The 12,007-nt window shown below is 48.5% G+C and overlaps 1 protein-coding gene across 1 annotated transcript; it reads left to right on the forward strand.

Moving 5' to 3' along the window:
* Positions 1-7,543, forward strand: NUDT13 (nudix hydrolase 13). The gene is made up of 9 exons (XM_041405050.1): positions 1-119; positions 1,503-1,613; positions 2,474-2,613; positions 3,114-3,221; positions 3,589-3,695; positions 4,819-4,944; positions 5,157-5,268; positions 6,419-6,573; positions 7,125-7,543. Exons 2-9 carry the CDS (start codon positions 1,531-1,533, stop codon positions 7,317-7,319), a joined length of 1,026 nt encoding a protein of 341 aa, XP_041260984.1. The 5' UTR covers positions 1-119; positions 1,503-1,530; the 3' UTR covers positions 7,320-7,543.
* Positions 7,544-12,007: the final 4,464 nt, after the last annotated feature.

Below are 12,007 nucleotides of genomic sequence, written 5' to 3' on the forward strand. Positions count from 1 at the left end.
CGGAGCGCAGCGAGGGATGAGCCCGGCTTCCGCAGCGGCGCCGGGAGTGGGAGCGCTCGGGAAGGGCGGCCCCGCTCCCGCCTCGCTGGAGTTCTCCGGAGCTGGGACGGCCTCTGCAGGTGGAGGCTTTGCTCTCTGGGGGTTTTCACGGTGCCAGCCAAAGCGTGGCGCGGTGGTTCCTAGGGAGGAAGGGGTTAAAGGCGCTCGGGTCGGGGCACAGGCTCGCTGTTCCCGAGCAAAGGCGGCGCTGCGGGAAGTTCGCACGCCGGGCTGTGCGGGACGGGGGGAGAGCGGCACACACACACACACACACACACACACACACACACACACACGGCTGTCACCCCACCAAACCCTCTGTGACACGGTCTGCGTGGCAGTCACCGTCCCCACAGGTGTCTGCACCAGCGTGTCCAGCTCCCACTGCTCCCCGTGGCTTCCCCAAGGCATCATCCCGGTCAGCTGAGGCGGTGGGAAAGGGGATGTGGGGTGGAGATGTCCAGAGCAGCAAGGCAAAGTCTCCCCGTGTAAATAGGAGCCTGTGCCGAGGAACCCCTCGGGCTGCCATCACCTGTGCTGAAGGAAGAGCTCTCAGACTCTTCCTGGCACCCCTCAGGCTGCCATCGCTGCCCTGTGCTGAAGGAAGAGCTCTCAGACTCTTCCTGGCACCCCTCAGGCTGCCATCACTGCCCTGTGCTGAAGGAAGAGCTCCCAGACTGTTCCTGGCACTTCTTGGGCTGCCATCGCTGCCCTGTGCTGAAGGAAGAGCTCTCAGACTGTTCCTGGCACTGCCCTTGTGTCTGTAACAAAGTAAAGGTGACTTCCTCCATAAAGGGTTTTGTGTTCTATGGCTGCAGGGTGCAGTGATCCCAGTGATCACCAGGGGTTGTGCACCACAGCTCACTTCTGTCTTGGGTCTCTGGCTATTTCCTGACATCCTGAAGCTGAGGTCAGGCTTTCAGCCTGGGCTGAAAACGTGGTGGGATTTCTTGGCACAAAAAGCATTCATAGCTGGAGATGATCCCGCTCAGCTGCAACTGCTGTCCCCTGTCTAGCTCAGGGAATTTTCTTCCACAGCTGATATTTTGTCTTTCGCGCTCTCCTGGCATCAGTGCCTTTCCCACAGATCCACTGTGTGCTGCAATAGGATGTGTGGTTGGATCAAGGCCATTACAACTGTGTAGGAAACCAGCAAAAGAGCAGCCACCTTCTCTGCCCTTTTCCCCAGGACACAGGGATTTGGGAGAAGAAGGTCTATTCTAGTCTTATAAGCAAGTTCTGTAAGAGCTGTGCACACTCAGAGATGGAAACAAACTGAGGTATCTTTAAGTAGTCTTAAAACTGGCCTGAAATGGAGTTTGAAGTGTGACTGAAGTGATCATTTTAGAAAGCAGATTCTGCAGACTCTCTGAGGTGGAGATTTATCTGGTTATTGCACCTTTTAAATCAAACTTAACCTTGCAGGGTTCTGCTGCATTACATTTTATTTATTTTTTTTTTAGGCAGAGACACCAGCTGTAGCTGTTGGTTATGGCTGCAGTGTATCAAGCACTGCACAGAGGAGTTTCCTCCCTCGCCTGCAGGTTGCACTCCACCTATGTGAGAAAAATGAGGTAAGTTCTCATCTGATTCCTGAGTACTGGGAGGCCAGAGCTTGGCACAAGCAGCCCTACCTAACCCTGACCTGGGGGTTAATCCTTCACCAGTTCAGCCATCACACAGCAATAAATGCTTTGTGAGCTCTGTGAAGGGTAACATCCAAGGCCTCTGGGCTCCCTTCACCACTGGTAAGAGCTGCTTCTCTCAGGCTGAAGCTCTGTTAATGATTGCCTGTCCTGCCTAGAGGGCTCCTACAATACCAGGAAGACTTGAAGTGGTGCTGCTCACCTCGTTTTAAATATTGCTTCCAACAGCCTGGAAGGAGAATATGCTGACATCCTTTTTCCAAAGATTTTTTTTTCCTAACTCAGCTCCAGCCAGCTGTGCCCTAAGACTTGGTCTTTACCCCTCACATCAGTGTGACAACATAACACATGTAGCCTGATGGGAACCAGATTGAACATCAGAAGTGCTCAGCAGCTCGGCCAAACAGCATTTGGAGCCATCCAAATTCACAGAATATTCTGAGCTGGGACGGACTGGGGTGTTTAAAGGGAAGATCAAGGTTTCCTTCAACCTTTACAGCAGACCTTTTGGATTAAGAGACTGGGTTACTGTTCTTCTTGCATCTCCAAAGTTCAGGGTACTCGTGTGGTAGGTAAGAACTGCAGCATTTTATGCCACACAAACTTCACTAGAGGCTGCAGTCCACCAAAGAGTGACTCAGCTGTCAAAATTCTCCAAGCACATAGAATACCTTAAATCTCATCTGCCCATTCAGCCCTCCCTGCTCTGTGCAAAATAAAGGCCTCCAAATAAGCAATAATCTCAACACGATCTTCAATTCATCTTCCCAATCGTTTTCTCACTGCAGATACTTAAATCAGTTAAAGGAAGATGACAGCCTTTGTAGACAAGCTCAGACCTCAGGAACTTTCTACCTCTTTCACAATCTCTCCCCCTTCCTGCAGAAAGTTGGGAAGAAGTATTTGGTACCACAGCTCAGTGCAGCAGGTAAGAAAGAAATCGGTGCATCCAGAAAGAAACACCTGGTGGATCACACAGCTGAAATGAAACAGAGACACACATGGTATCAACCTGATCTGTTCTGAGGTGGTCAGCTTTAAACATTTGGGACTGTGCCTTTTGAAGAGAGAGGGCTGGCAGGAAAACAAACAAGGCCTTACTGGCAAACAAAGGTCTTTTTGGTGTAATGTAGGAAAAGTTTTCTTTGAGAGAAAGCTGTTGGCTGGTGCAGGACAAAACCAATGGACAGCTGCTTCCCAGGCATTACAGCATGGAGACCTTTAGCCTGACATGGTCTAAACTTCCTACAGCTTAGGAGCAAAGCCAGATTTTAGATTTCTCTCTGTGTGGGATCTCTTGTCTGGTCCCCTTTCACACATGGGCATTTTGCCTTGAGCCAGGATTCCCTGTGCCTTGAAGATCCAGAGAGCAAATCCAGAGATGTCTTTGCTTTCATCGCAGCCTTCTCTTCCCCTTTCCCTGTTCAGAATTGAGACAGATTCTGGAGAAGCTGCAGGAGGCCGAGCAGTGGATGGAGAAGTCGGTGCTGATCGGATGTTCGGACGAGCACAGACCGCGCTTCGCGCTGGATTTAGGTTGGGACGACTCCTCTTCCACCCCTGCCAGCACCAGCTTGATGCACTGGGATGGAGGAGATCCCTAATCCCTGGGAGGACCTGTCCTACCAAGGAGGGCTGGGCTGGGTCTCTGTGGGGGCTGTTGTGAGCGTGGCAGGTCATGGACTGCACTGCTGCTCCTGTGCCTGTGTGTGTTAGGCAAGGTGGGCTGGGGGAGGCCATTCACATTTGGGAATGCTTCCCCTGATGTCGTTCAATTCCATGGGAACTCCCAGAAACTGGATACTGGGACAGCAAAGGGCATAAAATTGGAATAATACTAATAATAGCTGAAACTTATGAGATAAAATTTTCTTTTTTTCTTTGTTTTTTTTCCCTTGAACAGGAGCCTTGGATAAATCAGTCATTGAGTCAGAACTGCAGGGATCATTTACTGACCTACGAAAGGCTCTCTTTGTCGTGGATGGGAAGGATTCTCCTTTGCTGGCTTCGGTATTGGACAGGGCTTTTTACTTTAGGGAGATGTGGTCTCTAACATCAACCCTTCTCCTCATCTCCCACACTCTTTTATGATCTAATCTTGTAGAAGTACCTACTGTACACTTTCAGGAACTTAGATGCAGACACACTATAAATTACAACACTTTTCTCAAATTTGTAGTCCCAAAAGGAAGATGCAAGGGAAAGAGAAACAGAAAAGTGACTTAAAAATGACTGCAGTAACTTATGCCATTTAGCTGAAATATGCTAAATGACAGCAATCCCAGTTTGTCCTCAGCTCAACAACTATCAGGCAAACTGGAAATCACAAACAAACTTATGCATCTTCACTCAGAGCTGCTCTTTTAAAACCTCTCCCTTATAAGCTGGTGCTCTGCAGATGCCCTGTGTTTGGAAGGCCTAAGAAAAGGCCTGTGTGTGAAAATCAGCTGTCCTGACCCATAAGAAGAAATAGCTTGTATTTCCTTTCCTGCTCTGCAATGTTTGTGATGCCTGGGCTATTTTTCAAGAAGATATTCAGGGCTGGAGACTCTTTAAAATAGTCCAGCTCCCAATACAACTCCTGTTATGTCCCAAAGAACAATATCTCTTGCCCACCTCCACCAAACATACTCAAATTTAGAAGCAGCAAACATGGATTACAGAATCCACTTTTCAAAGCACTGCCTGTTGCCATCTTATTGCAAAGGTTTCATGCCTTCTTGGTGATTTCTCATGGGCAGCTTTTCACAGCACTGACACCTCCTTCTTCTCAGCACAGCCAACAAACTCCATCCAACCTTCTGGACCAGCCAACCTGCTCTTTTACAATACCCCTCCTAACTGGATCCAGCTGTGGCCTATTAAGGGCAGGCCTGTTCCTAATTCCTGATAATTAGCACAGCTGTAACTCCTTAGGGGTGAGATTACCACTATCTCTATTCTCCTACATTCTATCTATCCACAACTGCCCATACTTCATTCACCTTTCTGAGGCTTCCAAAGACAGAGTTTATCCCCCCGACTGCACACGAAGCATCATTCAGGGAGACTGCTCTGAATTATTTCTTCCCCCTAGGTATATATATATATATCTATATATCTAAATGAGGTTTGTGCTCCTCTGTGTTGGCAGGCCCAGTCCCTCCTGCGGTGGCACGATTCCCACCAGTACTGCAGCAAAACTGGGCAGCCCACTGAGAAGAACCCAGCTGGCAGCAAACGTGTCTGCCACGCCAGTGGAGTCACTTACTACCCTCAGGTGAGCACCTGGCAGCACAGGGGAGGGACACAGGGACAGGAGGGCAGCGCTGCTGGCTCACCCCTGGGGAAGCAGGAAAAGGGATTTGTGCCTAGCTGGGTACTTGGTCTTTAGTGGTCAGCCAGCGACCCTCAACCAGCCAGGAAAAGCAAAAATTTGCAGTTACTTGTTTTGTCTGAAGCCCTTGTTTTGCCTTGTGGTGCACGTGGCAGGTGTCTCCAGTGGTCATCACCCTGGTGTCCGACGGGAGCCGGTGCCTCCTGGCCCGACAGCCCTCGTTCCCCCCGGGGATGTTCACGGCTCTGTCAGGCTTCTGTGACATGGGTGAGTGGCTTCTGACCCAGCACAGTGGCCCTGGGCATGCAGGGTGTGGGGACATCTGTTGGGATAAATCACAAGGGATTCCATCTTCTTCATAGTGGAAAAAGCCCATTCTTTAGTCACACAACTAATTTTTATAGTTTTACAGACCTTGTGTGTGACTCCAATCAGTTGGTAGCTTTCTTGCTAATTAATGTATTGGTTAGTAACAATATTGTTACTAACCTGTATTGATTGGTCAGTCAAACCCCTGATGTGTACGTGCAGGAAAAGTTGTTTGTGAGAGGTAGTTTTAATTTTTCTATCTAACAGCAAAAACAGTTTATACAGGTGCTGGTTGTTTTTCACCCAGGAATAGATTGTTATGCTAACAAACTGCTCACACCAGGATTGCTTTCACATGGGAGCTTGCAAAATCCTGGCTTTGACCAGGCCAGCCAGTGACCCCAGGAGAGCAGGCTTGATTCTATGAAGCCTTTCTTTATGATTTTCCTACCTTACTGTAACAGACAGCAGCCACAATCCCTGTTCACAGAGGAGGATGGACACACAGGTGATCTGTGTCCTCATCCTCAGATGTGTTCAAGGCCAAGCTGGGTAAGCCTTTGAGCAGCCTAGTCTAGCAGAAGGTGTCCATGCTGATGGTAGGGGGTTGGAACTAAATGATCCTTAAAGTCTCTTTGGACTCAAACCAGTCTGTGATTCTATGATAGCTGGGAAAAAAAATTACATCTAAATAGATCAGTGTTTGCATGCAGACAGAATTCAGAATAGCTGTTACGTACCTGCAGGGAATGGGTGTCTAGCAGTTGTTCTAGTCCCTGATAGCAAATACAAGCTTTAAACTTGCTGGGTCATAACCCTTTTAAAATCCATTTTGTGGCTGGCTTAGAAGAAAAAGTACAGACTTCTCATTACAGGAGGGAAAATGGCTTAAAATTGAGTTGTTGTGTCCACCATCTGTATGTAGACGGGGCCAAAAATGTCTCTGGTGCCTGTGTTTATCAGAGGTTGATGAATTTAATGGAGCATCCCGCCAGCAAGTGTTTCCAGGACAGCACAGCCGGAGCTCCTGCGGGTGGGAATGAGCGCTCCTGCCTTTTCCTCGGCACGGTTTGTGATGCCGTCCTTGCCTGACTCCGGCTGGTTCTAGGTGAGAACGTGGAGGAGGCAGTGCGGCGAGAGGTGGCCGAGGAGGTGGGGCTGGAGGTGGAGTCGCTGCGCTACTCGGCTTCCCAGCACTGGCCCTTCCCGAGCAGCTCCCTGATGATAGCCTGCCATGCCCTGGTGCGAGCCCCGCGGGCTGAGGTGAGCGCCTCGGGCTGCCCGAGCTGTTCCACTGCCTGCCCCAGGCAGCAAAACCTCCTTCGGTCCGCGGAATTTAGTTAGGAGAGCGTCAAACCCCCCGTAAATGCAATTTTCTGCTGGCTTTTTCTGGAAGTGCAGAAGAAACTTTGAAACAATCCCATCATCTCCTGTTGCAAGGTGCCAGATTTCACTCAGGTCGCTGCATGTACAAGCCCAGAGCCCAACAGCCCTGGATTTTTCCCTCTGAACTTTGCAGAGGAGGTTCCCTCACACGTTTGCCATAGAACACTCAGGTTCCACCACACGAATTACTGTGCTCAGCCACTTTGCTTTGCCACGACGGAGCAGGGTTGGTTTGTGGCTTCCCTAAGGAAGCCAGCACAACAAAGTGATATTTTAGTAATGTCCTTCCCTGGGTTGGTATCAGGGCCTAATTCAGGCATAGATGTAACACTCTGGGCATTCCAGCATGGGATTTCTGTGGAAGCAAGGTACCACTGCCCACATTCAAAGCTGATTTCAGGAACTGGTGCCCTCTGAATTCTTTCCAGATCAATATGGACACCCTGGAACTGGAGGAAGCCCGTTGGTTTGGCCTGGAGGAAATTGTGGAGGGTCTCAAGAGGGAGCCCAGCTCTTCCAAGCAAGATGATGGCAGTTTCTTACCCTGGTTCCCTCCCAAACAGGCCATTGCTCACCAGCTGATCCATGAGTGGCTCCAGCAGCACACTGCCCAGACAGATTAGGCAGGGCTTCATCTGATCTGTGATTCCACCAGAACTGTCAAAGCTCCATAGAAAAGCTTCCAAAGCCCCTGGAGGCAAGGGCTCTGTCACAGTGAGGGCAGCACCACTCTGATGGCACTCAGGCACACTGACCTACAAAGGTCTCTGAACTGATCTGACAGGCTGATCTGATCCCATGGTTTGAAGTAAATGTGCAATAAAATTCTCAGTTCCAAAGCATCAAACTTGTTGTGACCAGCTGTCACTGACCCCATGGCACCAGTGCCCCATTCCCTCCATTTCTTCTGTCTTGGGGGGACATCCAAGGCACCCTTTTTTCCAGAACAAAAATAAAGGGAGAGTGGCACTTTCCAGTGTCTCTGTTTATATGGATCTGGGAGACCTGTCAAAAACCAGTAGAATAGCCACTGCCTGTTTGCTCTCCTCTTCTTCTCTCTCTTCCCATTCAATCTTCCATTTTTATATAAAATACCCTTTTTTTAATGTTAAATGGGCTTCTACATTTTCCCCACTGGTAAGACACTTTCTTCTGTCCCAAGAAAGAGAGAACAGAGCTCTCTGGTGGTGGAGAGGGGAAGAACAAGACCTGCACATAAACGTTTTAGAAGACCACAGTTAAAGGTGACAGGAACTGCTACGACAAGAACTGCACTTAGAACAGAGAAAAATCTTGAAAGGATCAGTGCCTCTTACCCTGAGGCCAAAGTCTGCGCCTTGCCTGGAGAACTGGTCTGATTTTACTGATGAAATGGTGCCACTCTCTGGAGGAAGAACAAGGAAATCTGGACAAGGAAAGCTTAGTGAAAGAGCCAGGTGCTGCTGACTCAGGCTGGCAATCCTTTCTGCCTGCCTGGTCAGAGCTCAGATGCCAGGACTGCAAAGCCAGGTGCTTGAAGGGGGACAGGGATGTGTCCCTGACTGCCACCACTGGGATTCACTGCAGGAGAGCAGTGGTAAAAATCTGCAGTCCTGACACCTGAGCAGCAAGTAAAAAAGTCTTCCACACTTTTGAGATACACTGTGTTTGCTTGGGTTGCTTTTACTTCAGGAGGTTGGGAGGAGATTCCTTCAGGCCGTGGTGGCATGTACAAACACCCTTCCTGGTATTTTAGTTACCAGAGAGAGAAAAAGTCTTTTCAATCTACTCAAGTAGGGGATTTTTTGGTAGAGCTAGAACAGCTACAAGATAATAATACATCACATCTTTGGAAAAGCATTACATTTTAACTGTTTTATAAAACTCTCAGTCCAGACCCTTTTGACTTAGTTATGAAGCAACATTGGTGGCCTCCATTCCTGGTGTTAAGCTAGCAGGAGTGATGATAGGCAGTAGCCAGCCCTGAGCAGGACAGAAAAACAAGGTGAGGAACATTGTCCTCACTTTTATTTGCCTCAGAAATCTGTCTGGAGCCTGAAGAACACTCACTGCAGTCAAGACAGGACATGCTCCATAAAGGCAAGTGACCTAGAAATAGGAACAGGCAAATCCTGACAGAGGCTTCCTCACCAAAACACAGCAGGGCTTTCCCATGGAAAAGGTACCAGGCAGAAGGGCACAGAGCAGCAACATTTTCTCTCAAGAATGCATCCTTAACTGAATCCTCTTTGGGAACACTTGGCTAGCATAAATCACTGAGACCCCTCTGCTTTTAGGGATTTACTGTAATAGGAGTCTCCTCGAGCCAGGTCTCAAGCTCTTGGAGATCTATTTCACACCCAAGATAGCTCAGCTACCTCTGGAGGTATAAAATCAGCAGGATGGCTTCTGTGGTAGTGTTAGACACAAAAAGGTTTTAATAAAAGGCAAAATAACAAAACTCTTTACAGAGAAGAACCGAGCCAGGTGCAAGAGTCCTTGCTCCTGGTAAAACACCTCACAAAAGCCATTAGTTTCTTTGTTCTCTTCTTTTTCTAGTGAATTGCCCAGGCAGGACTTTTTGGCTCCTGTCCAGCTGGCTATCCTTAAGCTTGAGGTGAAGTCCCCCAGGTCCTATGAGATGCCTTTTCACCTAATCGAGGAGAGAAACTTCTGGGCTTATTTCCTTTTTAAGGGGACAAAGGATAGTTTTGTCACTCTGTCAACAGGGGGCACATTCCTACAATTTACAGCAAGACCCAGCACTGAAAAGCTGCCAGCTGGGGCATTACAGCCCAATTGCTCATAGGTATTACCAGTCAGCAGGATATAGAACGATAGCACTCATCTGATTAATCAGATGGAACTTTTTGGTTAGCAGGTTGAGAGCAGCATTCCACCTACCTCCCAAAAGCAGCAGGGCATAAAACTCATGTTGATCTCTAAGAGGTGCCAGCAGAGGACTGAAGTAGCAAACCTCATGACACAATGTCGTAGGTTAAGGAAGTGAGTTTTTTGGGAGGTTGTGGTCAAACCAATCAGTGCTTGGATTTGAATATTGGCACCTGGTTTGGCCACTGAAGGTATGGACCACCTCTGAGAACACAGGGGGTTAAAAGCAAGAACTGCCAGGAGAACTGTCTCTTGGTCCCGCTCAGTGAAGGAGGTCAGAGCTCCCCTGCCCGGCCGGGGCTGGTGAGGGAGGGGAAGCCACACGGCCGGGTGAGGTAGTGGAGACCTGGGCAGAGGAGGGGGGTGAAGGCTCCTGCAGGATGGAAGGGTGGAGGAGGCCTGAGAAGCATCGCCCCCCTCCTACCCCCTGGGAGATAGAGACAGAGAGAGAGAGAGAGAGAGAGTTGAGCAGGTGTGATGAAAGTTGGTGCCTGTGAGAGATGTCTGAAGAAGTGGGAGGAGACGATGGAGTGGCCTCGGCTGGACTCTTTTCTTGTATGCCGTGGACAGACCCGTGTTTTTCCTGTGACACAGACACTGCATTCAGGGGGAGGCAATGCCTTGGAGCCAAGAGTGAAGCAGTGGCGTGAACAGAGACGGCTGAGGAGGGTGTGGGATGCCCTCGTCTTCTGTGGAGAGGAAGATGGAGGAGGAGGAATGTATTTGGAGGGTTTTCATTCTTAGTTTTGTGTCTGTTCCTTTTTAGATGTTGTAGTTAATAAAGTTTGTTTCCTTTATTCCTGAGTTGGAGCCTGCTTTGCTCTGTTCCTGATCACATCTCACAGAAGCCACTAGGGAAAGTGCATTTTCATGTAAGCACTGGCATTGTGCCAACCTCAGACCATGACACACAACTCGTTTGATCTCTGACTGCTCATGATGCCTTGAGAAGGCTGACCTAGAGCAGAGGCTGGACAGAGTTAAAGAATAAAGCAGGGATTTATTGAAAGGGCTCCATGGATCCACCTTGGGCAGCACAAGAGCCCAGCCAGGGCTGCACCCAAGGTGAACCAAAATGGACACAAAATGCACGAGTGCTCACGGGGCCTCTCACTTTTGTCAGTTCTGGTCCATTTGCATATTGCAGTCAAATTACAGCTTCAGGTTATGAAGTTTCATACTCCTTGTTTTTCTCTTTTCAATTCACCCTTGTTTATGCTTTTGGGTCTGAAACTTGTATTGGTTGTCCTTGGTCCCAAGCTAGAGCAGGAATTGTTTTGTCTCCCTGCTCTGTGAAGAGAGCTCACCATCCCTTAGTGTGACACTCAGAACTACACACTAAAGCATTAAAGATTCACAGAATCTGAAAAATATAAAAGCTAAAACTTAAGGCATGACTCAGAAAAATCTTATCTGGAAAAATGTGGGTAGAAAATTCACCACATGCTCTCCCATCACCTGGTCTGCTCTGCTGCTGTATGCAAATGCCACACTTTGCTATCCATCACTGTGGATGGCAAAAAGTCTGACTTCAGCATTACAGTTCTTGCATGAAGAAATTGTTTCACCTTTAAGCAAGCTCCAAGACATTGTGGACACACACTGAGCCTGATGTTTGGCCTGAGAGGACATGGAATGCCCTGACAACCTGACCTTGTAAAAGTCATTTGTCAGTAAACTTTTGTGAAGGAACCACGAGCAGCTCACCTCTGGCAGCTGCAGCAATTACCTGCAGTAATTGCACAGGTACAATTCCTGTATTCAGTCTGAGGCACTGCTTGAACAAAGTGAGCTGCCCCAGCCTTCAGCTCCCATCTAAATCTTGGTCACTTTTCAATCTAGCTGATATAACATCCACTGGTTCCTGTGCTCAGCAGTAGGTAGCATCCTTTAGATAGAGTTCCACTGTTTCTATCTGTGGAAATACTGCAGAGGGACACAGAAGATTTACCAGCATTTTAAAAAGAAGCTGAGAGACCAGGAAGGCTGACATTTGGGATAGGGACAGAAGCAAATTCACACATCATATGAATTAAATACGGCTGCTGTGAGTATGCAGCACAGAGGACAGCTAGATTAAATTAGAATATATTCCAAATCTACTTGGCCTTATAACTGCAGGTAAGGTTAATAAGCCTCACCAATTAATAAAAGAGGAAATCTGGTCTGAAGTAATTTAGATCACCATCCCTGCAGCCATTGGGTATCATGACTCCTTTTCCCCACCAAACTACACAGGCTTTCCTGGAAATCTCTCATGTTCTGTTTCCCACCTGTAGCAGTGCTCAAGTGACCTGTGTGATGCCTCTGAATGAACTGAGCTTTACCTTCACAACAGCTCTGCCCTTCACTTCCCAGCCTGGTGCCCTTGTGAATTTCCATCTGGGAGCCTTGGCTCTGTTCCCAACACCCACGCTTTGCAGGAGTTCCCCATGATGGG

This window comes from Onychostruthus taczanowskii, unplaced genomic scaffold (assembly GCF_017590055.1).
Source record: "Onychostruthus taczanowskii isolate IOZ18803 unplaced genomic scaffold, ASM1759005v1 scaffold22, whole genome shotgun sequence".
Lineage (NCBI taxonomy): Eukaryota > Metazoa > Chordata > Aves > Passeriformes > Passeridae > Onychostruthus > Onychostruthus taczanowskii.

Bases quoted from the DNA above. Each gene is read 5' to 3' on its own strand.
- NUDT13 (XM_041405050.1), top strand. From the start codon at position 1,531: ATGGCTGCAGTGTATCAAGCACTGCACAGAGGAGTTTCCTCCCTCGCC. The intron at 2,614-3,113 runs GTAAGAAAGAAA...TTCCCTGTTCAG, and splicing joins ACCACAGCTCAGTGCAGCAG to AATTGAGACAGATTCTGGAG. The intron at 6,574-7,124 runs GTGAGCGCCTCG...AATTCTTTCCAG, and splicing joins TGCGAGCCCCGCGGGCTGAG to ATCAATATGGACACCCTGGA.